Source organism: Monodelphis domestica, chromosome 1 (genome assembly GCF_027887165.1).
Source record: "Monodelphis domestica isolate mMonDom1 chromosome 1, mMonDom1.pri, whole genome shotgun sequence".
Lineage (NCBI taxonomy): Eukaryota > Metazoa > Chordata > Mammalia > Didelphimorphia > Didelphidae > Monodelphis > Monodelphis domestica.
In genome coordinates this window covers 283,397,383-283,424,021 of record NC_077227.1, presented here as the reverse complement: position 1 = coordinate 283,424,021, position 26,639 = coordinate 283,397,383, and the positions used below count along the sequence as shown (strand labels likewise).

The 26,639-nt window shown below is 36.9% G+C and overlaps 1 protein-coding gene and 1 long non-coding RNA gene across 3 annotated transcripts; one reads left to right on the top strand and one right to left on the bottom strand.

The window, feature by feature from the left end:
• The first annotated feature begins 296 nt into the window (after positions 1-296).
• On the top strand, positions 297-26,299 carry LOC130456333 (uncharacterized). Of its 2 annotated transcripts, none has more exons than XR_008915015.1 (3): positions 297-459; positions 22,974-23,024; positions 25,934-26,299. It is a non-coding gene; the product is annotated as an uncharacterized LOC130456333 (long non-coding RNA). The 2 variants fall into 2 exon arrangements; XR_008915016.1 differs by lacking the exon at positions 25,934-26,299 and adding an exon at positions 25,680-25,923.
• On the bottom strand, positions 19,852-22,620 carry LOC103098538 (fibrous sheath CABYR-binding protein-like). Its single transcript, XM_056810959.1, has one exon. It carries the CDS (start codon positions 22,400-22,402, stop codon positions 20,021-20,023), a length of 2,382 nt encoding a protein of 793 aa, XP_056666937.1. The 5' UTR covers positions 22,403-22,620; the 3' UTR covers positions 19,852-20,020.
• Positions 26,300-26,639: the final 340 nt, after the last annotated feature.

Here is a 26,639-nt window from a genome sequence, read left to right as displayed (position 1 = left end):
TATTATAACCTATGTGAATAATGCTTTGATTTAAATAATTTGTATTCTCTCTTGAAAGAGTTCTGAAATTATTTTGGAAATGACTTTTGGGCTATGTTTGTATTATTTCGTAAATAAAATGAATCTCCCAAATGGTTCATCATAGGAAGATTTCAGACGTTTTATTAGCTTTGAATGAGCTAGTTCAACAATTCCCATTTTTACTGGATGGAACTTTCTGAAAGCAAGAAGCTCTCGGTCCTTCATCACAGCCATAGCATAGAATCTTAAAAATTCTTCATGTCACAATCAGAACACTTTAGAATAAGGTGCGTTATCACAGGCATTCCAATCTTTCCTTTGTTTCCTCTGTGAAAATCACTGCTTATGACCTGAGACAACAGCATAGAAAAAGAAGGTGTTCAAAAACTATTTATTCTTGAATATGACATTATGGCATTTTCGATTTGACTCCTGAAGGTAAAAAGTCTATGATTACCCATATCTTGTATCCATGGCCAGCTTAGTGGAAAAAATGACAAAGTAGATGAAATTTGGTTTTGGCACATTCTCTTGTTTTTGGTGAATTTTGGACCCAGGTGCCTAGTCTAGGTGCTTGATTCTCCAAGATGTTCTCACCACTTAAAAAAAAAAAATCTAGTTCTACTATTTTATCAGTGTAAGAAAGTCCCAGTATGGAAACCTCTCTTCATTGGTGCAGCTTAGCAACTAACCTGTCTCTACCTTATGGTCTCAGAAACTGCCAAATGCACAGAGGGGATAAATAATTTGTTCCAAAGTCAGAGGCAGGAATTGAACCCAGCACTTCCTCACTCCAAGGTGAGCCCTCTAACTCTTCTGCCATGCTTCCTTTTCCTGATGAGCAGGGGTAATTGCTGCTGTATTTACTCCCCACTGAAATGTATCTGTTCTAAATGACACAGTGGAAAGAACAGTGGTATTTCCAAAGAGGACTTGGATTCAAATCCCACCGTGGACACTACCTTTGTCAAGGTGGGCAAGTCACTCTGCCCTGGATCTCAGTTTCTTCATTTGGAATATGGGAAGTACACCTAGATGGCCTCTGAGGTCCCTTTCAGCTTGAAACCAATCTATGATCCTATATCTTATCCATTCATGCACAATGCATACATGAATTAAATCTGCACTATTATGTTAATTTGGGACACTTAAAAAGCTAGTCTCAAGTGTCGATGTATATGTTTTAACTATGGTTGCTCTTTTTCTCCAGAAGAGCCATAACTCCTTCCCTGTTATTTCTTAGTTATTGAATGTGCTAATTTAATTTACACTCAAATTATGAGCATTTCAGAACAGTGAAGGAGAAGATTGAGGCAGGCAAATTATTTAGTAATGATTCAGTCATATCACCTTTACTGAGACAGGCTGACCTACTAGCCATATCAACAGCTGGAGGACAACATCTGGACAGCAACTACAAGATCAGTTTTTAAAAGGCTTCTCTCTCGTTAGTTAAACATTTTATTTGAACACACACACATATATGTAGCTAGGTGGTAAAGTAGATAGAACACTGGATTTAGAATCAGGAGGATCTGAGTTCAAATCCAGCCTCAGATACTTGCTGGCCGTATGATGTTGGGCAAGTCACTTATCCCCTATTTGCCTCAGTTCCCCATCTGTAAAATGGGGACACACTAGAGAAGAAAATGGCAAACCACTCCAGTATCCTTGCCAAGCAAACCCCTTGGACGAGTTGGACATGACGAAATGGCTCAACAACAACATATATTTTAAAACACTTTTTGTAATCAAAAAAGGAAATGTTGAACAACAGGAGTCTTTTGAAAGTTACATATATTATTAGCAAGTTTTCTTTTTTATTTTATATGTTCACATTAATAAAAATAACACCTACAGAAAGTCCTACAACCAGTGCTTAGGCTTTGGTAGGTCCTATCAAGCTTCAGAAGCTTTGAGAATGGGCTTGATAATGCACTGTATGCTTTTCCTTTGAAGACAGGCGAGGTACATTCAGAGTACAATAAATTCTCACCTAGATTGGCCACAGGGTGGTGAATTTTTCAACCCCAGTTTCTATCAAATTTTAAGTCTTACTATTCAAATCAAAGACCCTTGAAATATTATGAACATTTTCTACTTAAAGAATACAGTGAAAAAAGGAGGAAGGTTGGTGAATGAAGTCCCTTAGGTCTGTAATGCCTTACCCAATCTCCAATTTACTTAAAATGACAGCAGAGGTGACACTTCCTTGCATGAATGAAGACCTTTCTGATTCGATCTAGTTTTTAGCCCTCTACTATTTGAAATCAATTTTTATTACTTCAGATATCTACTTTGTATTTCTGAATCCCAACATCTGGCCTGGTCCCTGACATGTAGTAGATGTTTAAAAAAAAAGTTAGCATTTGTATAGTGCTTTAAAGTTTGCAAAGCGATTTATGAATATTATCTCATTCTCTCCTTTCAACAAACCTGGGAGATGAGGACTGATTCTAAACATTTTATAGATGAAAAAGCCCAGGCAGACAGTGTTACACAGGTAGCAAGTACCTGAAGCCAAATTTGAACTCAGCTTTTCCAAACTGCAGTTCTATACTGTATCACCCAACTGCCCTGCATTTGATAAATGAAGCGTGGGATGGGGCTGAATTTGGAGCCAAGGGAATTAAGTTCAAGTCCCAACTCATCGGCTTACGTGGGCCTGAATTTTCTTGTTTGTAAACTCAGGAAGTTGATTGGATGATTTCTGAGTTCTTTCAGTCTTTGAATTCATGATTCTATGTAATCCTGTGAATTTTCACCAAGTAGGGTCTGGAAGTGGGTGAAAGCTGCTATGGGTAATTTCAGACCCATATTACTTATTGTGATTAGAATTACTCATTTTCTGGTGGTCAAAGGTCTCGAGAGCTAGGATATCATATGAAGAAGGTCATTAGTTTTGCCTTTTCATTCTTGTATTAGTTCTTCAATGGCAAAGATGGAGTTTTTACTTTCACTTTCTTTAGTGTCTTCAATTTCTCTGATCAAGCCTAGGGAGAATTAACTTTTATCTCTGGATTACCAGTATAAATAGAATCAAGGCAATCAAGAACAAGAAAGTCTGACCATAGCCCTGGGCCAGTTCATTTGAGACAGTGAAAATGGAAATGTGACTGTTAGGTTGCAAATAAGAGGAACAAAGTCTTCAAGCCAAAAAAGAAATATATTTATTTTTTTATTTATTTGTTTTTAAAACCCTTACCTTCTGTCTTGGAGTTAATACTGTGTATTGGTTCCAAGGCAGAAGAGTGGTAAGGGCTAGGCAATGGGGGTGAAGTGACTTGCCCAGGGGAAGTGTCTGAGGCCAGATTTGATCCCAGGACCTCCCATCTCTAGGTCTGACTCTCAATCCACTGAGCCACCCACCTGCCCCCAAGAAATAGGTTTATTGAGGGAGGGCTGGTCCCACAATCAAACTGGACTCTGGTCAAGCCCAGAATCTAAGAGCCTTGTTGAGCTGGCCCCCTTTATGCCCAAAGAATGCTCACAATTTATATACCAGTTTAAAAATAATCCATGGAAGTTTATATATCAGGATAAAAATAGAAAGATACAGAAGTAATGTTCATTGGTGAAGCAGTCGGGAAGTACTTTTCATTGGTAGACAAAATCACTTGATGGACAAGGGGAGTAGGGGTACCAAATCCTACTTTCTAAGAAAAGACCATCATGTGATTTAGGCTGAAAATGCCAAGGGACCATGATATAGCAAGGTTACAAGTTTAAGGTCTTATGCGAACTCACAATGACTAATTTTATTATAACTATTGTTTACTTGATTCGAACCTTAACACATACTAAAACAATCATAAAACACTACTAAAATCATAAGGATTATTATAACATTAATTCACTTATACTAACTATCCTGGAATTACAATTATGATTAACTAAAGCCTATTGCTAACATTAAAATCTAATCCTCACATCAGGGGATAGGGGTTTTCTCACTCATAGTGCCAATGTCTTATATCACAGATATTTCAACCAACCAATAAACATTAAGCAAATAATAAGCTAGCATTTATATGTTCCTTTGAGGTTTGCAAAGCACTATATATATATATATATATATATATATATATATATATATATATGCATATGCACACACACATAGATTTAAACATATATAATCTTATATGATAGTCACTGTGCTGGTTACTGTTGATACAAAGGCAAAAAAAAATAATCCCTGTCCTGAAGGAGTTTACATTATGTTGGGAGAAATAATATACACATTTAACTTTAATAATTATAATGAATACTGCTGGGTTGTTACACATTCTTGATTCTGGATCAATACACTCAGACAGGGTTCAGTCCTAGAGGAACCTGACCATTGTGATAAAGGATGAAAAGGTTTGCAATGTGCAAAACTGCAGAAACTGAAAAATGCAAACCTAGGTATGATTGACAGTGGCATGTGACCAAGGGTCACATGGGAGCCTGAGCCTGTGGATCTGAGATTCTATGGACCAACAGTTTGTCTTCTGAGGATGTCTGCTCTCCTGGATTGATCGAGTCTGCTCTCCTAAAGACCTTAAGAGAAGTTTGCCTGTGATCAAACTGTGGAAGGAGTTTTTTCCTGTATCTGGCTGCTGGCAGCATTAGTCTTACTTGGACATCAGGACTTGCTTGGACATCTAACAACAAAGGATCCTGGCTCTGTTTTATTTTGGACTCCTGCTGTGAGAATTGGGGGGGTATTTGGTTAAGTTTTAGTTTAGTAACATAGTTAACATAGTTTAGTTAGAATAAGAATAAAAATAGGTATATCCCTATGCCCTTCTTCCTTTCCCTTCCCAAATAATAAAGCAGATTTATTTATATGTTTCCCTCTTGTGTTTCCCTTACCCAAATCCTATCCTATCACCACCTATAATAAAGGGTTGGATTTTGTTGTTGTTGTTGTTTTCTTTGGTTCCTTTATACTTCCACTCCAAAACCCTGGGGAAAATTACTTAAAGTTTAGATTCATCTTGTTTCAAGAGTGTCTCCAAAAGGGAGAAATAAAAAGGTAAAATGTAGATGAGATTATTTTTTTTCTACACAAAAATTTCAGAAGTGTATTTTGATAGGAAATACTTTAAGAAGCAGTCTATATTTCCTAACTTTGTAGTGATCCCCAATTTCCTAGCCTTTATTGCTCTTCTGCCTTGGACCCAATACTTAGTATTGATTATAAGATGGAAGGTAAGAGTTTAGGGTGAAAAAAAAAGTAGTCTAATAACTATTGTAAAGACATCAAAACATACAGCAACGTGTGGGACTGCTAAATAGGTATTTCACATTTCAACTTGGTACCAAATGATTCTTTCCAGATTCATGTCTTCTGGGAAACCAAGGGAGGGGTTGGGATTATCCTCCTGCTTGTGGTTGTCTTCTCTAAGAAGCACTATAGAAAATGTAGAAAGGGCACTTCTCAAAATACAACTAACAATGATGGAGGATATAGGATCTTCTGATTTCTTGAAGTCTTGAGGTTGTTTCCAAGTCTGGAGAGTTCTGAAGATCGCTGTTCAGTCACGTATAATCAGGCAAAGAAAGACAAATCAAAAGAGGCATCTAGAGACTCAGGATTAAGTTTACCTAACTGAGTTCCTTTTCTATCTGCCATGTGGGAGTGGTCATGATGCTGGAGTTCACCTCTTACTTTTCCTTTCCAGGAAATTCAAGAATTACAGGATGTTCCCCCTAGGTTACTTATGTTTTTCACTTTATTAAATACTGAGTTATTGAGTATTATTGTTTCTGAAGCTCCCTCATTATGTTTTCTCTATTTTTAAACCAGTACCACATGATTTTGATGACCACTACTTTTGAGTTTGAGTTCTGGAAGTGCTATTCCTCCTTTATCCTTTTTATAATTTCTCTTAATATTTTGGATCTTTTACTTTTCCAAATGAATTTGCTATCAAGCTCTGGATTCTCAGTAATTTTGTTGGTATAGCATTAAAAGTATATGTTAATTTTGGTAGATTGTCATTTATGGCCTAGTCATAAGCACTGCATATGCCTCCAGCTATTTAGGTTGATCTTTAATTCTTTGAGGACTGCAATGCTATTGAATACCTGTACAAGTCTTTTGTGTGCTTTACAAAGTTGGTTCTCAGGTATTTTATGCAATTTGTGGTTATTTGGAACGAAATTTTCTTTTCTATTATTACTTTTTCCCCCCCAAAACCTTTCTTTTTCTTTTTATTCTTTTTTAAAGTTAACTTATTTAGTCAATTTAGAACATTATTCCTTGGTTACAATAATCACATTATTTCCCTCCCTCCCCTCCCCCCACCCTTGCCGCAGCCAACATGCAATTTCATTGGGTATTACATGTGTCCTTGATCAGAACCTATTTCCATGTTGTTGGTATTTGCATTAGGATGTTCATTTAGTGTCTACATCCCCATCCATATCCCCTCGACCCATGTATTCAAGCAGTTGTTTTTCTTCTGTGTTTCTACTCCCACAGCAAAACCTCACTTTCTATCTTAGATGATATTAAATATTGGTTCCAAGGCAGAAGAGTGGTAAGGGCTTAGGCAATTGGGGTTAAGTGGCTTACCCAGGGTCACAAAGTTAGGAAGTATCTGAGGTCACATTTGAACCCAGAACCTCCCATCTCTAAGACTGGCTCTCTGTCTACTGAGCCACCCAACTGCCCCTCTATTATTACTTATTGTGTCTTATTATTATAGAAATGCTATTGATTTTTGAGGACATTTTTTATGGCCTACAATTTCATTGAAGCTATTAATTGTCTTAATTGGTATCTTTACTGTTATTCCTTAGGGTTTTCCAAGTAAACCATGTTATCAGTAAACAAGAATAGTTTTTATCTCCTCTTTACCTATCTTTTTTTTTAAGCCTTAATTTCTGTCTTAGAATCAATATTTTGCATTAGTTCCAAGGCAGAAGAGTGGTAAGGGCTAGATAATAGGGGTTAAGTGACTTGCCCAGGGTCACATAGCTAGGAAGTGTCTGGGACCAGATTTGAACCTAGTACCTCCATCTCTAGGCCTGGCTCTCAATCTCATGGGCCACCCACCTGCCCCCTTTACCTGTATTTATTTCTTTCTCTTGTCTTATTTCTATTGCTAACATTTCTAGTACTATATCAAATGTGAGTTGGGAGAGTAGGCATCCTTGCTTCATTCTTGTATTTAACGAAAAAGATTCTAGGGCATCCCCATAGCATATAATGTTTGTTTTTGGTTACAGGTAGATGCTTTTTATGATATTAAAAAAGGAGCTTGTATGCCTTTACTTAATAGGGTACTTAGCATAAAAAAGTATTGTACTTTGTCAAAGACTTTTCTGCATCTGTTGATAAGATTATGTGGTTTGGGAATGTTTGGGGTTCAATAAGATTGATTATGTTAGCTATTTACCTAATGTTAAATCATCTTGATCCCTGGTATAAATCCCACTTGATCATAAAGAATGATTTCTTGTATAAATTTCTCTAATTTGTTTGAAAGGATTTTGTTTAAAATTTTTGAGCCAATATGATATTGATATGTGATATGATGTTGACCTGTAATGATGATATTGACCTGTAATTTTCTTTTTGTTCTATCTTTTCACAGTTTACATATTAGGACTATATTTGTCTCATAAAAGGTATTTTGGTAGTTTTTTTCCTCTTTCATTCTTTGAGAATAATTTGTGAGTTTGAGTACTAACTGTTCTCAGGACAGCTCTGAAGAGGGCTCTGCTTCTTTGGTTTAAAATTACTTGTAGAAATTCCTTAAGTAGTTCTGCTAAAATAAGCTAATAGCAAGATGATACCATTTAGTGCACACTTTTAAATTTATTTTTTTATAACTAATTCATGTGGTGAAAATCAGCTTAAGACATATGGAGCTAATAAGAAATGATCTATAAGAACTGGAAAGACCTACATGAACTGATGTGGAATGAAATAAGTAGAACCAGAAAGACATTATACACAGTAACTAAAACACTGTGGGCTGATCAAATGTAACAGACTTTGCTACTAACAACAGTACAATGATCTAGGACAATTCTGAGGGACTTATGAATAGGAATGCTATCCACATCTAAAGAAAGAACTGTCAGAGTAGAAATGCAGCAGAAAACATGATTTATCACTTATTTATTTCGGTATATGATTTAGAGTTTTGGTTTTAAAAGATTACTCTATTACAAAAATGAACAATATGGAAAAAGGTTTTGAGTGATAATACATGTAAAACCCAGTGTCACTGCTTGTCAATAATGGGCTAGGGGAGAGAAACAACATGAATCTTGCAATCTTGGAAAATAAAATAAAGGATAAAACAACAAAAATAAAGGCTTAAAAACTTGAAAAGAAAACATTAAAAAAAAAGACATGTGGAGCTAATTCTTTTAACAACAAAGCTATAAGAGCATCAAATTAGGAACCAATAATTCACCTGAGAATTTTAGAGAATTTTAGTTTTTATGTATCACTTGTTATTGTTTCTCTCTTTACCTAAACACTGTACTTAATATAAGAATCTAAAAAAAATTCATGAGTGTAAAATGAACTCATGTCTTTTAAAATTATCAGATACTTTTAAAGGGAAGATAATTTCACTTTCTTTACAAATATCAGTGTCATTTTATGTGTAAAACCTTTAATCAAAATTTGAGAACTTATTATTAAAACATAAAGCCATACTAGATAAATCTCCATACTAGATACAGAAGCCAATCATGTATATATTTTTATATAGTTCTTAGAGAAAACCATCTAATTCTGTTGCTTTCTCAAAATCTTTGTCTTACTACTTTGTCTAATTCTCCTCTTAGGAGGATATCATCCCTATATTATAATCTGACCACAAATACAGATTAAAATTGTAAGATTTTTCATACTTGCATCCTATTAAAGTAACTCAGATATGTTCTAGTATCAACTTATCAATATATTACCAAATCTATTAATATCATACTTACAAAACTTCTACTGCTTACCTGCCCTGATTATAGAAATTTTCTATTGAAAGGAAAAGGAGAGACATAGTTACAATGATGCCAAGACTTGTCTCCTCAAGGGCACAGACTGACTTGACATATACCTAAGAGATGAAAAATTCCCTTAGCTCTGTTTGATTCCAGAGATGAGTCATATCTGACAGCTGTAAAAGTTAAAATTAAATCTCAATAATAATATTATATTTTAAGAGATTTATTAATGATCATTAGAAATCAAGGAATAAAGAAGATACAAAATAAAGACCACATGCCCATGGCTGGTTAGCCATTTTTTAATCAACCCCACTCACCACCATCAATGCTGATTCTACATCAGAGAGAGGGAGCCGCCAAAACCCACACCCTTTATCCTCTGTCTAAACAGGAAGTACATAATGACAGGAAGTCAATGGGTTCTTGGGATATGTAGTTCTTTTTTTAGGGTAACAGATTTTCAATCATACACAGCCAATCACATAGCCACAGGGTATCAAAAGTCAGGTTCAGGATGAACCAGGTGGGGAAATTTCCTGTTCAGAAAAAAAGCACAATGGGGAAACTGAGTAAAGAGGCCATGTCAAGGTCATTCCTTCAACTTTTCCCAGGGTCAGATATCTGCCTATCCTAATTCTCAGACTGTAGCAATATGATCTTCTATTATCTACTTCAAGATGACAACCATCCTTATAATCAAAAGGCAAAATAAAATTTTGGCCCCAAGAGTCTTGACATCAAATAGCAAAATCTCACTAATCATAGCTGAGGGCTTGAATATTATTTGTTTTCTCATGTTATGTTTCATTTACTTATAAATTAAAATTAACCACTTTCTGGGGTTTCAGTCATATAGCAAATACCTAATAGTTGACTCATATTAATGTTTTGAAGTTACATCTTTAAACCATCATAAACATTTTCATGATTCTTCAATAGCTAAAGATTTTCAAGTGAAAACTTTCTGCTATAGTAAACTTACTATTATCTGTTTTAAAACAAAATATATCCCACTAAATATGTTTTCAAATATCTATTTTTATCATACTTTAAAAAACTCAATTCATAAACAGCATCCAGATTTTTTCAAAGTTCTTTTTATAACATTTCTTATACAATAATTTCCCAAATTTCATAATATAAGGAAATTTAGAAATACAATAATATATAATATCATATATTTAACAAGTGAAACAAACAGTCAGATGATGTCAATTCAGCCAAATGCATTTTCAAATTATCTTACATAGAAAATCATTCATTTTATCACCTTTGGCACTTCATGTTAATCATATTTACAATCCAGGATGCAATTTCATTCAACTAAAGAAATAACAATAATAGTCAACATGTATATAGGGCTTACCATATTCAAGTCATTGCATTAAGTACTTCACAATCATTATATTTTGATCCTCAACACAACCCTGGGAGATAGGCATATTTTTTCCTCTTTACAGATCAGAAAACAGATAAGATAACTTGCTTAAGATCATATGGCTAACAAATCTCTATGACCACAATGTACCCATTTTCCCCTGCATTCTTCCTGCATTCTTTTTGGCATTTGATACAATAATTAATAGAACACAATCTAAAAGCCAAATCATTTCCTGTTGTGTTAATTAATAATCTAACTTCATCCTCTCTTTCCCTGGGGCTTTTCATTCTCAACCCCAGGAGAAAGAGGAGAGATTCCAAGTGGCATTCTCACATTCTCATTCCTTTACTTTGAAGTTCAAGGGATTCTAAAGACTGAGGAATGTGCCCTGGAATGTCTTTGAGGGACCGAGTACTGTATTTCCTAACTAATCATATCCCAAACTACATACATAACTAATCTTTATTCCAAAGAATTTTTCTTTTGCAATTTAGCACAAAATTTTGTACAATCCCAATTAATTGCAATACTGTCACCGTCTGGGGGTTTATAAGAGCTTAAGAATATATGGTTTCTTTCTCATATTCTTTGGTGACCTTGCTTCTAATTTACCTAAACAATTACATGTTATATAAACCTTTTTTTTTTTTAAAGGGCAAACAGGGGTAAGTGATTTATCCATGGTCACATAGCTAGTGTTTCAGGTCATATTTGAATTCAGGTATTCCTGACACTAGACGTGGCAATATCCACTGGGCAACCTATCTGACCTCATATAAAGCTTTGAAAGTTCTACTTCAGCCTTCCAAAAGACATTTGTGGTTCCTGATCACTTTTCCTCTCCTATAATTGTTAATAAGTATCTCCATTAGCTACAACAGAACAGGGTCCAGATGATGATAGAGGTAGGGTACAGACTCTCTTCCAGTTTAAATCACCCCTTCTATTCCTTAATCATATTTTACTCATTTTAACGTTGCTCCCTGACTTAAAGTTTTCTCTTTTCATTATCAAGAAAGACTTGATAAAAGGTGACTATAAAATACACATCTAAAACCTTTCCTTTTTTCTCCCTTCACTGTGGTGTTACTTTCAAACTAGCTGCCTTCCTTCATTTCAATAAAACAGTAGGTCCATCGATCTTCAGGAAAAACTGCGATCTAAGTGTTATTTGCCCCTGAAACTTTTACAAAAAATTTCTCATTTTTTCCTTAAAATATATTACAGAACAGTAAGTGCTTTATCAGTACAGAACAAAAAAAGGGAATCAATTCCTGGAATTACCCAAAGACCTAGGAGTTCTCTCTTGTGATTTAAAAATCATTAATCTCCAGTTTCAAAATCCCCAGAATTCACTAAGATGTTTTTAGCAGTTCTACAAACTAGGAAAAAAGTTTTCTTCTCTTTACACAACTTTTCTCTATAATCCCAATGTGGTCATTGAGTAGCAACAAGAATCTTTAATCTGGGAGGAGGAAATGCATTTTGGAATCACTGTACAACACTACAGAGTATATAAGTACCCATCCTGAGGCAAAAGGAACAGAACTGCTTCAAGTATGAAACTTCATTAACTTCCCCCAGCATTCTAAATTCCTTAGCTGTAGCTTTTTAGCAGTTTTTCTGGCTGGCTGTTTTATTCCCCTTACAAATTGTCCAAGGTAGCTGAATCTACAAACAACATTAAATACAACACAAGACAAACATTTTCCTACATTTTACAAAGAAGCAAAAGACAAAATAAGACAAATACATAACTTGCTAGTCTTAATTTTTTCAATATGGAATAATGAAAAGAGCTAAATTAGAGTAAAAATAAATTACCAGATCTATGCTAAATGTCACATAATTCAATCACACACAGTTTAGTCATTCCCATAACTATTAGTAACATCTCCTGATTCTAAGTTACTAAAAAATCTATCCAGAGGCTATCAGGGCAGTTTTCCTTAATAATTTCTTCTAATATTACGTCCAAGTTCTTTCTTTGATTATGGCTTTCAGGCAGTCAAATTAAAAAAAAAAATTAACCTTACCTTCTTACTTAGAATTGATACTAAGTGTCAATTCCAAGGCAGAGATACAGCAAAGGCTAGGCAGTTATAGGCAATTGGGGTTGTGATTGACCCAGGGTCACATAGCTAGGAAGCGTCTGAGCCCACATTTGAACTGAGGACCTCTTTTTGTGCTTGATTTCGCATTTTCCTTTTGAGTCTTCACATGTAAACATTTTGACATTGTTGTTTTCTTCTGAGTTTCTTTTTCAACCTTTTCTTAACTTTCTGTGGTCAAGTTCTTTATTTTTTGCTCATTTTTTGGTCTATTTTTTGTCTTTTACATTTATGCTAAAGTTGAGAGCTGCTTCTGGGTAGAGGGGGCACTGTCACAAACCTCTTGGGCCAGGGTCCACATGGGCCCGGTTACCTGTGAGGTTGTGCTGGGAGCTTTAGGGACTATACTGGGCTTCAGTATGGAAGATCTGGCAACAAAGTTTACTAGGCTCTGTGGGCCTAATTGCCTTCTAGGTTATGCCAGGGTACAGAGTGCCAGGATGCAGGATGTGGGAGCCTTGTAACTGGCTTACTGGGATGAGGTCTGCTACCAGTTTACCTAGACACTACATGTGCTCCTTTACCTCAGTTAGACAGGCCTTTCCTGCTGACCTTCTAAGTTGTCTTGAGTAGAAAATTGTTTCATTCTGTCCTTTTGTTGGTTCTGCTATTCCAGATTTTGTTTTGAGGTTGTTTTAATAGTTGTTTGGAGGTGAATTTCTGAAAGATAAGGGACTTCCTGCCTTATTCTATCTTGGCTCTGTCTCTCCCATAAGTTGAACTCTACACCTAGTCCTTACCTTAACTTGGAATAAAATGAGATTGAGAACAGGAGTCAGACTTTGGAGATAATCTTCTTTAAACATTTTCTAGGTGAAAAATTAACCAGAGTACTCTAGTTTTTCTGAAAGGCTATCATGCAGGGGGCTGGAGTCCTAATTTGACATCACCAAAACTGTGGTGAGTAATTACTAATAACTGAGGAAACGATCTAAGCTATACAGTTTATTAGCAAACAGGCATAATGGCCTCTCCAGTCAGTTCAACGACCCTGGATACAAATAAGTCCTATAGTTTACTTGAGATGTTTAATGTATAATGCAGAGGTAGGTTCAAATAACACAATCAAATTTTCTTAGAGTTCTCACAATTGAATAAAATTTTATCACAAGGCAGAAACTAGACTAGACTCATAATTGAATAGAAAGGGAATTGAGCTAGATTCAGAATTGAGTCACAAGATGGAGTCAGTGTGTTTCATTCAATTCCCAAATCACCTAGGTGTCATCCTCTACTGCAATATTCTCACCTTCCCACATCCAATCTGTTGTCAAAGACTGTCAACTTCACCTTTGGAACACCTCTCAAAAACATTCTCTTCTCTCTTCTGACACTTTCACCCCTCCAGTGGAGGCCTTCATCACTTCTTTCCTAGGCTATTTTTGCAATAGCTTATTCAATGTTTTACCTGTCACAAGTTGCCCTACTCCAGTCCATCCTTCACTCAGTCACCAAAGTGCAAGTCCAACTATGTCACCTTCTAGTCAAAAAAACTCCAAGGATTCCCTTTCACCTTTAGGATCAACTAACAAAGACTCATTTGGAGTTCAAAGCTATTTATAACCTACCTTCCAGTCTTTTGCACCTTACATTCCTTAGCATACACTTTGATCCAGTGATTCTGGCCTCCTTGTTGTTCCTCAAACAAGAACTCTGTCTCTAAAATCTAGGTATTTTCATGCCTAATGAATTTTCATTCATTACATGCCTGTAATCCTCTTCCTTTTTGGCTTGACCTCCTGGCTTCCCAGATTTCCTTTAAGTCCTGGATTAAATCTCACTTTTTACAGGAATCCTTTCTTAATCTCTCTTAATTATTTCCCTAGGAAATAACTTGTTCATACTAAATTGGTTTACATGTTGTCTCTGCCATTATTGTGTGCTCTGTGAAAGCAAGGACTGTCTTTTGCCTTTCTTGGTATTCCCAGGGCTTATCACAGAACCTAGCACATAGTTGGTCCTTCATAAATGTTTATTGACTAAATGCCTTGAAGCAGTACGAGTCAAATTGAAGTTATGTAATATAATTTTGTACTGGACTTTGTGATTTTCCCCAGTTTCAATCAGAAGCATGTGTGTAGGACCAAAGCAGAGAGATCCAAAGCAGGGGCTTGGCAGGGCAGCATCATCAATATGACAAGGTAGCAAGGGACTCAAGAGGAGAGTAAGTGAAGCTAGTATAAGGGAGATGAGTAATGAAGAGATTGGACAACACATAGAAAAGGAACAAGGTTTGAGGTTGCCAGACAGAGGGAAAGGTAGAATGACAATAGATAATGACCAGATAAGGGAATTACAAATTTCATGAATATGGAAATAGATAATTTTTTTCCTTTTTAAAAAAAATTTTATTTAGTCAATTTAGAACATTATTCCTTGGTTACAAGAATCATATTCTTTCCCTTCCTCCCCTCCCTGCACCCCTTCCCGAAGCCGAGGCACAATTCCACTGGGTTTTATATGTGTCCTTGATCAGAACCTATTTCCATTGTTGATGTTTGTACTAGGATGATCATTTAAAGTCTACATCCCCAGTCATATCCCCCTGGACCCATATAATCAAGTAGTTGTTTTTCTTCGGTGTTTGGAAGTAGATCATTTGTGGTTGATGGCTCTGACCATCTTTGTGTATGGCTGAGTTGGGGTGTAGATCATGTGAAATGGATAAGTTGAGGGACTGTGAGATTAGGGTTTGTGAGGGAAATGTATGTTAAAGTTCTGTAGTATAAGGGCAGGATTTGGGGAGGAGAGAAAAACTGTCAGCTAAGGACTGAATGTGTTAAGGAAAGAACAGCAGTGTCCTAGAGGTCGGATTTTTGCTTTGAGATTATTTTCTTAGCTGGCTGGAGGATGGGCTGGAAATAGAAAATATAGAATTAGGAAGTCTGATTAGGAAACTATTGCAATAGTCCAGGTAAGAATTGATAGCCTGAAGTAGAGCGCTAGCTTTATGAATGAAAAGAAGGCAATGGCTAAAAGTCCTGTTTTGCAGACAGAATCAATAAAAATTGACAACTGGATATGAACATGGAATAAGGAAGAGGGCTGGGTCAAGGATGACACAGGTAGTGAACTTTCTAAGGAAATTTAGAGTGATAGGTTTTCAGTTTCTTTTTGGACATGTTGAGGTGCTTCTGGCAGTTAGAAATATTCAACAGACAGCTGATAATGTGTGACTAGAATTTAGGGAAGAGACTAGAGCTGCATATGTAGATCTTGGAGTTGACATAAAAAATGATAATTGAAACTATAGGAGCTGATGAAAATAATGTAGAAGGGAATAAAGAAAGGAAACAAAAAATGGCCAGAAAAATATCTTTTCAGATTCTTAGGACTTGTGGTTGGACACAGATAAAGATCAATCAAAGACAATAGGAAAGAAGTCAAATTGGAGGAAAACCAGGTAAGAGCAGTGTCATGAAAGCTGACAGAGCATATGCCAGAGGAAGGGATGCTCAATAATGCCAAGAAAGATGACAGCTAAGAATAATAGGCCATTCTAATTACCAATTAAGAAGTTCTTGGAGAGATCTTTTTCAATTGAGAGAAGAGATCAGAAGCTAGATTGCAAAGAATTGAGAAATGGGTTGGAGAAGAGAAAATGGTGTTCATATGTGCAGATGTTTTGGGATTTTTTCCTGGAGTTTGACAATAACTGAGAAAACTGAATGGTATACTGCCTATTTTGTTTTTTGGTCTTTGTATCTCCAATGTCTAGCATAGTGCCTAGTGTATAGCAGATGCTTAATAAATATTTGTAAAATTTAACTGGATCTGGTAATGAAAATTATTTCACCAATGGATGTCTCCTACATCAGTTCCTGTTAAACTCAGTACTATGCTTAGTAGGAAGATGGGCTCTGAAATTTGCCTTTCTCAGAAATTTGGCACCCATTGGCATTATTAAAAAATATCTATATATTTCATCTTTCTCTAGTGTGCAAATAATGCCCAAAGTCCAAATGATTTCCCCATTAATACTGTTGCATAATTTCTAAGCACAGGAATGCAAATAAAACAAAGTCTCCAAGCCAAAAAGAAATAGGTTTATTGATTTATTTAGTTTAAGAAATAGGTTTATTGAGAGAAGGCCTGTCTTACAATAAAGCCAGACTTCTGGTTAAGACCAAAAGACCCCAAGCCTTGTGAGAGAGGACTTCTTTTATGTCCAAAGAATTAGATATCTTATATACCAGTTTAAAAATAATTCAGGACAGTGATAAAAAGAGAAAGATGTGGATTGGTTGAAGTAATCAGGAAATACTTTTCATTGGTAGAAGTCATTTGATAGGCAAGGGGGGAGCTGGTGACCCTGAAACCTACTTTCTAAGCCTGATAATATCAAGGATGATGTATACTAAAATGATCAGGGTGAGGAGAAGGTGCCAGGCCCTTTGCCAGGGCAAAAGCCTGATGATATATACTAGGATGTATACAAAAGGCTTTTAAGGGAGGCAAAAGCCTCTATGCTAATGAAGACCAAGTCCCAAGTTCAAGAACATGCTTGTTGAGGGTGCATGATATAGCAAATTGAAGGCTATAAGGCTGAAACTGAGGCCTATGCTAACAATTATTAGCTATATTAAAGCAGTTAAAACTTGTACTAAAATAATCACAAAAGGCCTACTAAGATCATTACTTAACTCAATACTACTGCTAACATTAAAAGCTAATCCTAATATAAGGGGGTGGGGGATTTTTCATTCACAATACTAATTAATATCCCAAAATAATTTCATATCTCTAGCTTAGCAATTATCATAGGCTGGATTCTACATTCTATCTCCATTACTTTTTCATTATTTAGGTATAGAATTTCCACTATATCATTAAGTATAGAATTATCCAGAGAAATAAAATATTGCTATTGTTAAGAAAGATTTTTACATGAATATTCTTAATATTACACCTTATATATGTTTTATCTCTCTTTCTCTCACCCATCCATGTTTTTCCTCTAGAATTTGCATCTTAGAAAGATTACTCCCTAAGGTTATATTTCTTTCATCAAATTTCTGAGATGCCTTTATATGCTGATAGATTACAGTTCATGGGCAGCTAGTGAATAGAGAGCTGGGCCTGGACATAGGAGATCTTGGGTTCAGATCTGACCTCTGACACTTCCTAACTGTGTGATTCTGGGCAAATCACTTAACCTAGCACTTTTTGCTCTTCTGCCTTGGAACCAGGACTTGGTTCTAAGACAGAAGGAAGGTAAAAAAATTTTAAAAAATGTAGAGTTCATCCAAACTATTTTAGGTTTCTTTATAGAAAGGCATTTGTGCACCCTGACCAAGGTCTTCTGCCCTGCAGTTCTTTCACATATCAATCACTTAAATTAGATTAATTTATTGTTTATTATCTATTGTGAATAAAATTCAAGAGGCAGATTGAGGTACATCTTCAAGGAAGATAACAGTTTATTGGCAGGGCACAGACCCCCTAATAAAGCAGGTCAATGGTTGCCTCTGTTTTAAGCCAAGAACCCCAAACAGAAGGACAGCTCTTTTTTTTTTTTATGGTTTTTGGGGAATATAGAACAAAGAGCAGGACTTCTTAGTTGGGGAAAGAATATAATCAGTTATAGGGTTGGCAGTATCATGGGGGTGAGGACAAGACTGGTTAGTGAGTCGAGGCTCTGGGGACAATAGGATTGATTACAAACTAGGAATGAGAAGTTAGCAACAACCCCCTCTTTTCCTTCTGTGACTAAGAAAAATTCACTGGTTGAGTCTAACTGTAAAGTTAGAGATAATGGACCAGATTTCTTTGGATAGCAAACCAGATATCCTTCGTGTTTTAAATGCAGTAGGTCAGATTTCCCAGTGACAATTTATATCCTTCAAGGATAGCAGATTTCCTTGATGCAAGAATAAAACAGCAAGAGAACTGGATTTCTAAAGTTAACTCATTACAGACCAGCTGAATTTCCAAACTAAATTCAGAGTCAAAGAACTATGACTTAGGCAGTTACAGGACAAAATCAATTGTAAATAGGATCAATAAAAATGATATATAATCAATCTGACCTCATACCCTTTTTTTGAACGTGCTATCAAATTCTCTTGGGGTATTTTTGTAGGGTTAGATCTTGTGTTCCAAAGGTTTCAAGTCTTTCTATATATTTCAACATAATTTGCTTTCTTTTCAATTTTTATTTTAAAAACAGTTCTGGTACACTTAAAGTTTTAATAGCCAACCAAACCCAAAAGGTTCCCTGATTTCTAAGGAAACTAAAATTTTCCTCTTTGCTCCATTGTCCAGTTACCTTATAGTTACTGGAACTTTTGCTTTTTTCTCCAAGCTTTTGGACATGTTTTCTGTCAAAAGACCTATATTTATACTCTATCCCACTTTGTTACATAATTTATATTCACACAAACCATGCCAAGAAAAACCTATAGAACTTTAGGTGAACCATTCAGAAACTCAATTCTATTTTATTCCTTGTGTTCTGAGTGAATCATTAAAAAAACAAACTAACATTTAAAAAAGTAGTTATGATGTGCAGCTAGGTTTCTCACTGGACAGAGAGCCAGACCTGGAGACCAGGTTTGTGATCCTGAGCAAGTCCCTTAACACCAAATGCCTAGTCTTTATCACTCTTCTGCCTTGGAACAGATACCCAGTATCAATTCTGAGACAGAAAGTAAGGGTTTAAAAAAATAAAAAGCAGCAAAGACAAAACTTTATTATATTCTATGGTAAGATACAAAAGAATTCAGACACAAAATATTCTTTTAAAAACAAACAAACCTCTAAAATGATGTTTGACCTCTGGGCAATTTATTATTTTTCCCTTTACCCTCAACAAATTCTTTTGGTGAAATATTTATGGCCAGCTTCATAGGAAATAAAAGTTTTGTAATGGAACTATGTATTCACTTAACCCTAGTCAAAATTTCAAGTGTAAAGTGTAGAAGAGTATATGGAAAATGTGATAAAGGCAGAATAAAGAAATATCCAACTTGTAAGAGTTGGAAGGAGAATAAAAGTATGATGAATTATACAAAGTTCTAGAACTTTAACTGCGAAAATGAAAATTATAAGGAATGGTGAAAGATTTTCAAAGAAAGCTATAATTTCTAAAACCAATACCAATTAAAAATGAATATCCTTCCTGCTTTGTATAATAGCAAAACAAACTCAAAGAAAGCCTGGATGAAGTCATAGTGTTAAATATAGCCTTTCCAATAGAATTTGACAAATTTAATTCAACAAATATTTATTAAGCACCTACTATGAGCTTGGCACTGTTCTAGAAAGGGCTCATTTTTTAAAAAGACATTTTGAGTAATGACTTCTAACATATATGATTCATTTTAAAAATAGGTCTTTTCTTTACTCTAATCTTATTTTTAGCGGCAATAACACAAGAAATTTTAAACCGCTTTCCTTTTTTATTATTCATTTTTCCAATATGTACTCCAATTGTGATGTTTCCTTTTCCTTTGACAATTCCCCTTGATACTTTCAGGGCCCTACCCTTTTCTAAGGTATGTGCTTAAATTTTAACTTGATACTATGATTCCTTTTTGGGGACTCTTCCTCACTCAGCTGTTTCAGGAGGCGGTAAATCAGAAGGAACTTCTGTCTGAGAACTCTCCATTTCAGCAGGGGGTTGCTCTAGCTCATCTTGAGGTGTTTCTTCTGGTGGCTCAAGAGGAGCTTCTTCCTCAGGGGCAGTCTCTTCTTGGGGAGCTTCTTCCTCAGGGGCAGTCTCTTCTTGGGGAGCTTCCTCCTCAGGGGCAGCCTCTTCTTCCTCAAGAGGAGCTGCTTCTTCAGGGGCAGCCTCTTCTTCCTCAAGAGGAGCTGCTTCTTCAGGGGCAGCTTCTTCCTCTAGAGGAGCTGCTTCCTCAGGGGCAGCCTCTCCTTCTTCTAGAGGGGCTTCTTCCTCAGGGGCAGCCTCTCCTTCCTCAGGAACAGACTCTAGTTCCCCAGCTTCTTCCTGAGGGGCAGTCTCTTCTTGGGGAGCTTCCTCCTCAGGGGCAGCCTCTCCTTCCTCAAGAGGAGCTGCTTCTTCAGGGGCAGCCTCTCCTTCCTCAAGAGGAGCTTCTTCCTCAGGGGCAGCCTCTCCTTCCTCAAGAGGAGCTTCTTCCTCAGGGGCAGCCTCTCCTTCCTCAAGAGGAGCTTCTTCCTCAGGGGCAGCCTCTCCTTCCTCAAGAGGAGCTTCTTCCTCAGGGGCAGCCTCTCCTTCCTCAAGAGGAGCTTCTTCCTCAGGGGCAGCCTCTAATTCCTGAGGGGCAGCCTCTCCTTCCTCAAGAGGAGCTTCCTCTTCAGGGGCAGCCTCTCCTTCCTCAGGAACAGACTCTAGTTCCCCAGCTTCTTCCTCAGGGGCAGCCTCTACTTCCTCAAGAGGAGCTTCTTCCTCAGGGGCAGCCTCTACTTCCTCAAGAGGAGCTTCTTCCTGAGGGGCAGCCTCTACTTCCTCAAGAGGAGCTTCTTCCTGAGGGGCAGCCTCTACTTCCTCAAGAGGAGCTTCCTCCTCAGGGGCAGTCTCTACTTCAAGAGGAGCTTCTTCCTCTGGGGCAGCCTCTAATTCCTGAGGGGCAGCCTCTCCTTCCTCAAGGGGAATTTCCTCTTCAGGTGCAGCCTCTACTTCCTCAGAAGGAGGCTCTACTTCAAGAGGAACTTCTTCCTCAGGTGCAGCCTCTACTTCCTCAGAAGGAGGTTCTACCACCTCAGCTTCTTTCTCAGGGGCAGACTCTACTTCAAGGAAAGCCTCTTCCAAGGGAGAGGCCTCTACTTTTACATCCTCAAGAGGAGCTTCTTCCTCAGGAGGCAATTCTGTTTCCAAAGCAGGAGACTCTAGATCAATAGGAGCCTTTTTGTCAAAAGATTCAAGTTTAACAATAGAAGTCTTTCTTATTGCAGAGCCAGATTCTTCAGGGGGTTCAATAGCTGAGGCTTTACTAGCCCTATGACTTGCCTGGGAAGATGAAATTTTAGCAGCTTCAGTACTTCCCTGGGCTTTGACACTTCCTGGGGACGAGAAAGCTCTGCTAACACTTTTTTGGAGAGACACTGTTTTGCTACCCTTAGCGCTTGCCTGGGTAGAAGAAATTCTAGCAGCTTCAGTACTTCCCTGGGCAGAGATGATTTTGGCACTTCCTGGAGGAGAGAAAGTTTTACTAGCAGTAGCACTTTTGGGAGGAGTAGCAGCTTCAGTGCTTCCCTGGGGAGAGAAGACTTTGGCGCTTCCTGGAGGAGAGAAGGTTTTGCTAGCAGTAGAACTTTTGGGAGCAGGGGCAGTTTTGCCAGCAGAACTTTCTCGGGATGTTCTTGGTGTTGCTTTAGATTCCACACTATCTTCTGGCTGACATACTGAATCCTTTTTGCTTCCAGGCTTAGAAAGTACCAGGAACTCTGCCTCACTCATGCCAGTCTGCTGCCACTTATCCACCATTATCATTTCTCGGCACATGCCATAGTAGGCCATGAGAGCCCAATCTCCAGTGCAACTTGTCTGCTGAGATCTGTTTATCAAGGAATGGCTTGGGCGTCTGGATAATGGAACTTCATGTTCTTTAGATGGTTGAGCAGCTTGTTCACACTCAGATTCAGATTTTGGGGGTAGAATTTCTTCCTTCTTTACTACCGGTTTTTTTTTCCCTACTTTACATTCCTCTGTCTGCTGGGATTTATCTGCTACTTCTTGTCCATGTTTTCTCCTCTGCCAGGTTTGTTGAAGCTGAGAAGACAATCTGACTTTATCACATTCTTTAGAATGCTTTCCTTTGCTTTCATGTACATTACCATGGCTCATGACAGGTTTTGGTGTTGCCTGTTGTGAACCTGTCAGATGTTTCTTTTTCTCAGTGACATCTGTTTGCTGGCATTTATCTACCATTGGTTGGGAAGGTTTCCTTCTTCTTCTCATTTCTTGCCTCCCTGCTGAAACAGGTTGATCATGTTCATTACTTTCTTCCATTGTCACAGTTGGTGATTTCAATTTGGTATTATTCCTTAGGCTACTTATTGTCAAAATTTTCTGAAGTTTTGGGTGGTTAAGCTTTTGATTTCCTTTGTGATGGATTGATCACAAGTGATTGTACTCTGTCTTACATTCTTGTTGGATCCCACTTTATTCAATAAGCCTCGTTCCGGTTTAATCTCAGTTATGAACAGAGTCTCACTTCTAGAAGTTTCCCTCAAGGGTCTATGACATCACTGTTATGTCTACCTACAGGGTTCCATAGTCTTCTCAGATTCTCATTACATGAGTATACATTCATAAGCATTAGCTGTTAGCTAACATACTAACTGTAAGGAATTGAGCAGTAAAATACCCAACATTCTCTTCCAAGAAGAATCTTCAATTCTGACATTTTTAGTTTATCAGAGAAGAAACATTTTTAGGGTTCATTCCAGAATCTTTTCATGTTTACTTTACTGAAGACAGTTGTATTGAGTAGATTTGGGGGAATTCTGCAATGTTTTCTAGGGAAGAAAAAAACTTTGAAAATAAATATTTGAGAATATTTTATCAATATATGTTTCAGAGGGAGAAACAAGGTGAAGAACTCAAGAATTTTAGAGTCCGTGGCTTGAAAGTGAGTGAGTTCTTTTTTTAGATCATGCATATTTAATTCTCAGGAACAAAACATTTGACTATCTAAATGTATAGAAAAATGTATGCTGTGTTTGGTTCCTAGGTCAAATGGTGATACCTATTTATACTTATGTCTTATTTAATAAAATAGTTCCAAATCAGAAATATAGTAATTTTTTGAGATGAAGCCAGATGAAACTAAATTCATTTATTGAAATAATGACTGGATTTTCTTTTAAATATCAGGAAGAGAAAAAAAAAACACCTTTACATGGACCTTAAAAAATAATTTCAAAAACCATGTGTCCTAGTGTAAACTTGAATTAGGCTAGTCTCCTCATAGTTTGGGTTCAACATAGAAATTAGATTAGGACATAAGTCATTCAAGAATTATCAAAAGGAGATTTACTTAATCAAAGCAGGGGAAGGATATTCAAAAGGGATTCATGATAAGTTGTAAATCAATTGATAGCTTTAATTGATATTTAATTTGATAGATTTAATTGATATAAATTTAATTGATAGATTTAATTGAATCCCTTTGAGCTGCTTCCACATCACAGTCCTCCAGCCAAACTCCTGAATAGGTTGCTTCATCCTCAGGCAACTAGGAAGTGATGTCAATATCTAATCAAATATCAAGGTCAGTTTGAATATTCTTTAAGGAAAAACTAGCATAACTTGAATGAAGGGATTAGGATAGTGATGATGAACCTTTTAGAGATTAAGTGCCCAAACTACAACTCTCATGCCTCATGGGAGCCCCCTGCCTTACCCTGGACAGGAGAGGGAGGAAGCACTCCCATTGGGCTTCTAGGCAGAGGGGCAAGTGATATGAAAAATGTCCTCAGTTGCACAGTGTATGGAGAGGGGGAGGGGAGCAGTCCCCCCTCTAGCACATGTGCCATAGGTTCACCAACACAGGATTAGCATATTGCTCTGGAGGACACTTAAATGATGCATCAAGGTTGTAAGGATCCTGATAGTGGCAGCAATGAAGGAGAAAAAGAAAAATGAAAACAGAAAAGGTAATTTGAAGAACAAAACAAAACAATGTAACAGTTCCCTGAAGGGCCTGACAGTATGAGAGAAAGAAGACCAGAAATCTTAGGCTTTGCTTCCCCCAATCACCATCACCACATAATTTGGAAGGATCAGTTTTTGGAATGATAAGAGCAGCACCAGGAATATCCAGACTACAGTGAAGATGACCCTTTTGTATTGTAACTAATTGTCTTCACAGGTAACAGAGAATTCTCCTGTACAATCATTTATTTAGTGTTACTTTGCCTATCTGCCAAGGACCTCCATGTTTGGTGGGGAGAGAAAACCTATACCCCATTAAAGGCCTCTGAGGGACTGCTCTTTTTCCTCTTTAATGTGGGATAAAAATTTTCACCTCCTTTGCTGCTAAAAAATGTCACCTCCCTATAGTGCTACTTTTCTGTCCTATAAGTCTTACCTAGGGAGTCCAATAACTCCTGGGAGCTTTATAGACTCTTCTGGGGAGAAGGGGGAGACTTCCTCTCCTAATACAGGTCCAAAATCTTTTATAATTAATAGTGTTAGAGAGTGGCTTAGAACACTGAGTAGTTAAGTGATACATAGCCAGTATTTGTCAGAAATGGGATTTGAACTCATGTGTTCCTGACTCTTACCCTAGCCTAAGACATGCCTCTCTGATTCAAAGAATGTTAAAATTAGAACTATGAAGTAAAAAATAATCACATGATTCTAAAATCACTTGCACTTAATTTTCATTTTCTTTTCCATTTTCAAGCATTGAATGCCAAACACTTTATTTTGAAAGGGATTTGTTCTTGACTCTTCAGGTTTCCTATTTACAAACTTAGCAAGATATTAATTTTTCTATACTACAATTTTGCCAGAAGGAAATGACAGATACTGCAACAAACTTTGCTCCTGGGAATATTGTAAAATTTTCCTAACGAAGGATTTGATATCAAGTAAACTTAAAATTCAGAATAAGTTTTAACAGCTGTAATTTTGTTGAGGGAAGGAACCCTGTCATAATAATAATAGCTAGCATTTATATAGCACTTTGAGGTTTACAAAGGGTTTTTCATGTTAACTTATTTGATTATATAAACTTATTTACATCACGTTTACCCACAGTATTTTTAATGTTGTGAATTACTCTGGGGGAAAAATTAGGTTACCCCCATGTATCTTTCTCATGGGTCTTTCAGGGGCTGAAGAGAGCGCATTATGTAATACAAATCAGACATTTCCAGTAGAAATGCAAGTTCTTTGAGGGCAGAATAGGTTATATTTAACTCTGGACCAAGAAGAGTGATGCCCTTTATATATTATGTGTGCAAGAGTGTGTTGGAGCCAGTTGAATAAGTTCACAAGAGCTAATTATTAAATTTTCACCATGAGTGAATGTGAGCAAATTTTCACTATGAATGAAATTCACTCACTATGATTTAACACCTTGCAAATCAGCAGAGGCTACAAATCAGGCCTTGGTTTATTATTTTGTTGATTAACTAAACTTCAGAAAGTGAAAAAGAAAATGTTAATAGTGCAAAATAAACTTAAAAATGTTAGATGAAATCCTCCCCGCCCCTCCACCCCCCCCAAGATCTGGTTACATATTTACCAATGCATTTCTCAATGGTTACTATTTTAGGTTCCTGTCACAATGGAGAGAGTGATGGGTCTGAAGTCAGGAAGACTTGAGTGGAAAAAAAAAAACAGTATCAGACACTAACTAGCTGTGAGGCTCTGGACAAGTCACTTAATCCCTGCCACAAAGTTAAAGTGCTTAGTGCCTGGCACATGGTAGGAGCTAAGTAAATGTTTATTCCCTCCCTCCAACCCTCCTCTCACCTTGTCTGAAGCAGTAAACTTTAAATGGCTTTCTAATTTCCTGCTTTTTTATAGCCATGAAAAAAAAAAACAACCCAACAACTTTTGAGGATGATTTCTTACCGAAGTTAGAGATCTGTCACGGGCAAAGTCCACCCTTGCCCACGACTCCAGGGTATCCCGACTGGTGGTGAACAATCAGTCAACAAAAATAACAAATGGAAGACAGCTTAATCATAACAGCCATAGGATTGTTTTGTACCTGATAGCTGCTCCACTATCCTGATGTCTGATCTTTATTTTTATACCCATTTTCTTGGCATGCAGATACACAAAAATCAAAGAGAGATAATTGGAAAAGTGATACATTAACTTTTAACAAATCACTTGATTAACTTTCTATATTTTTGTATTGTGATTACAGACAGAATAAAGGTTGCACACAAGATAAATGATTTTGTCACAGCTTAATTTTCTCATTACCCTGTGAGAAGTTTTGAGCTTACAAACAATCAAGGAAAATTACGTATTGCTTTTAACAAAATGGAATAATTAATCAGCAGTTCTTAGAAGACAATTCAACAATCATATCATCGGAGGCTGAGGGGTCTGGAAACACAATTCAGATTTAGACTGGTGGCTTCTAGGGAGTTCCTGGGTCACTGAGGCATACTGAAGCTTGATGTACTTGTACTTATCGATTGGGCCTCTTTGTTTGATTTGTGTGCTGACTTCTTGAGAATAGGCTTCTGTGAATGGGGAAGTTCTGGGCTTGGCCTAT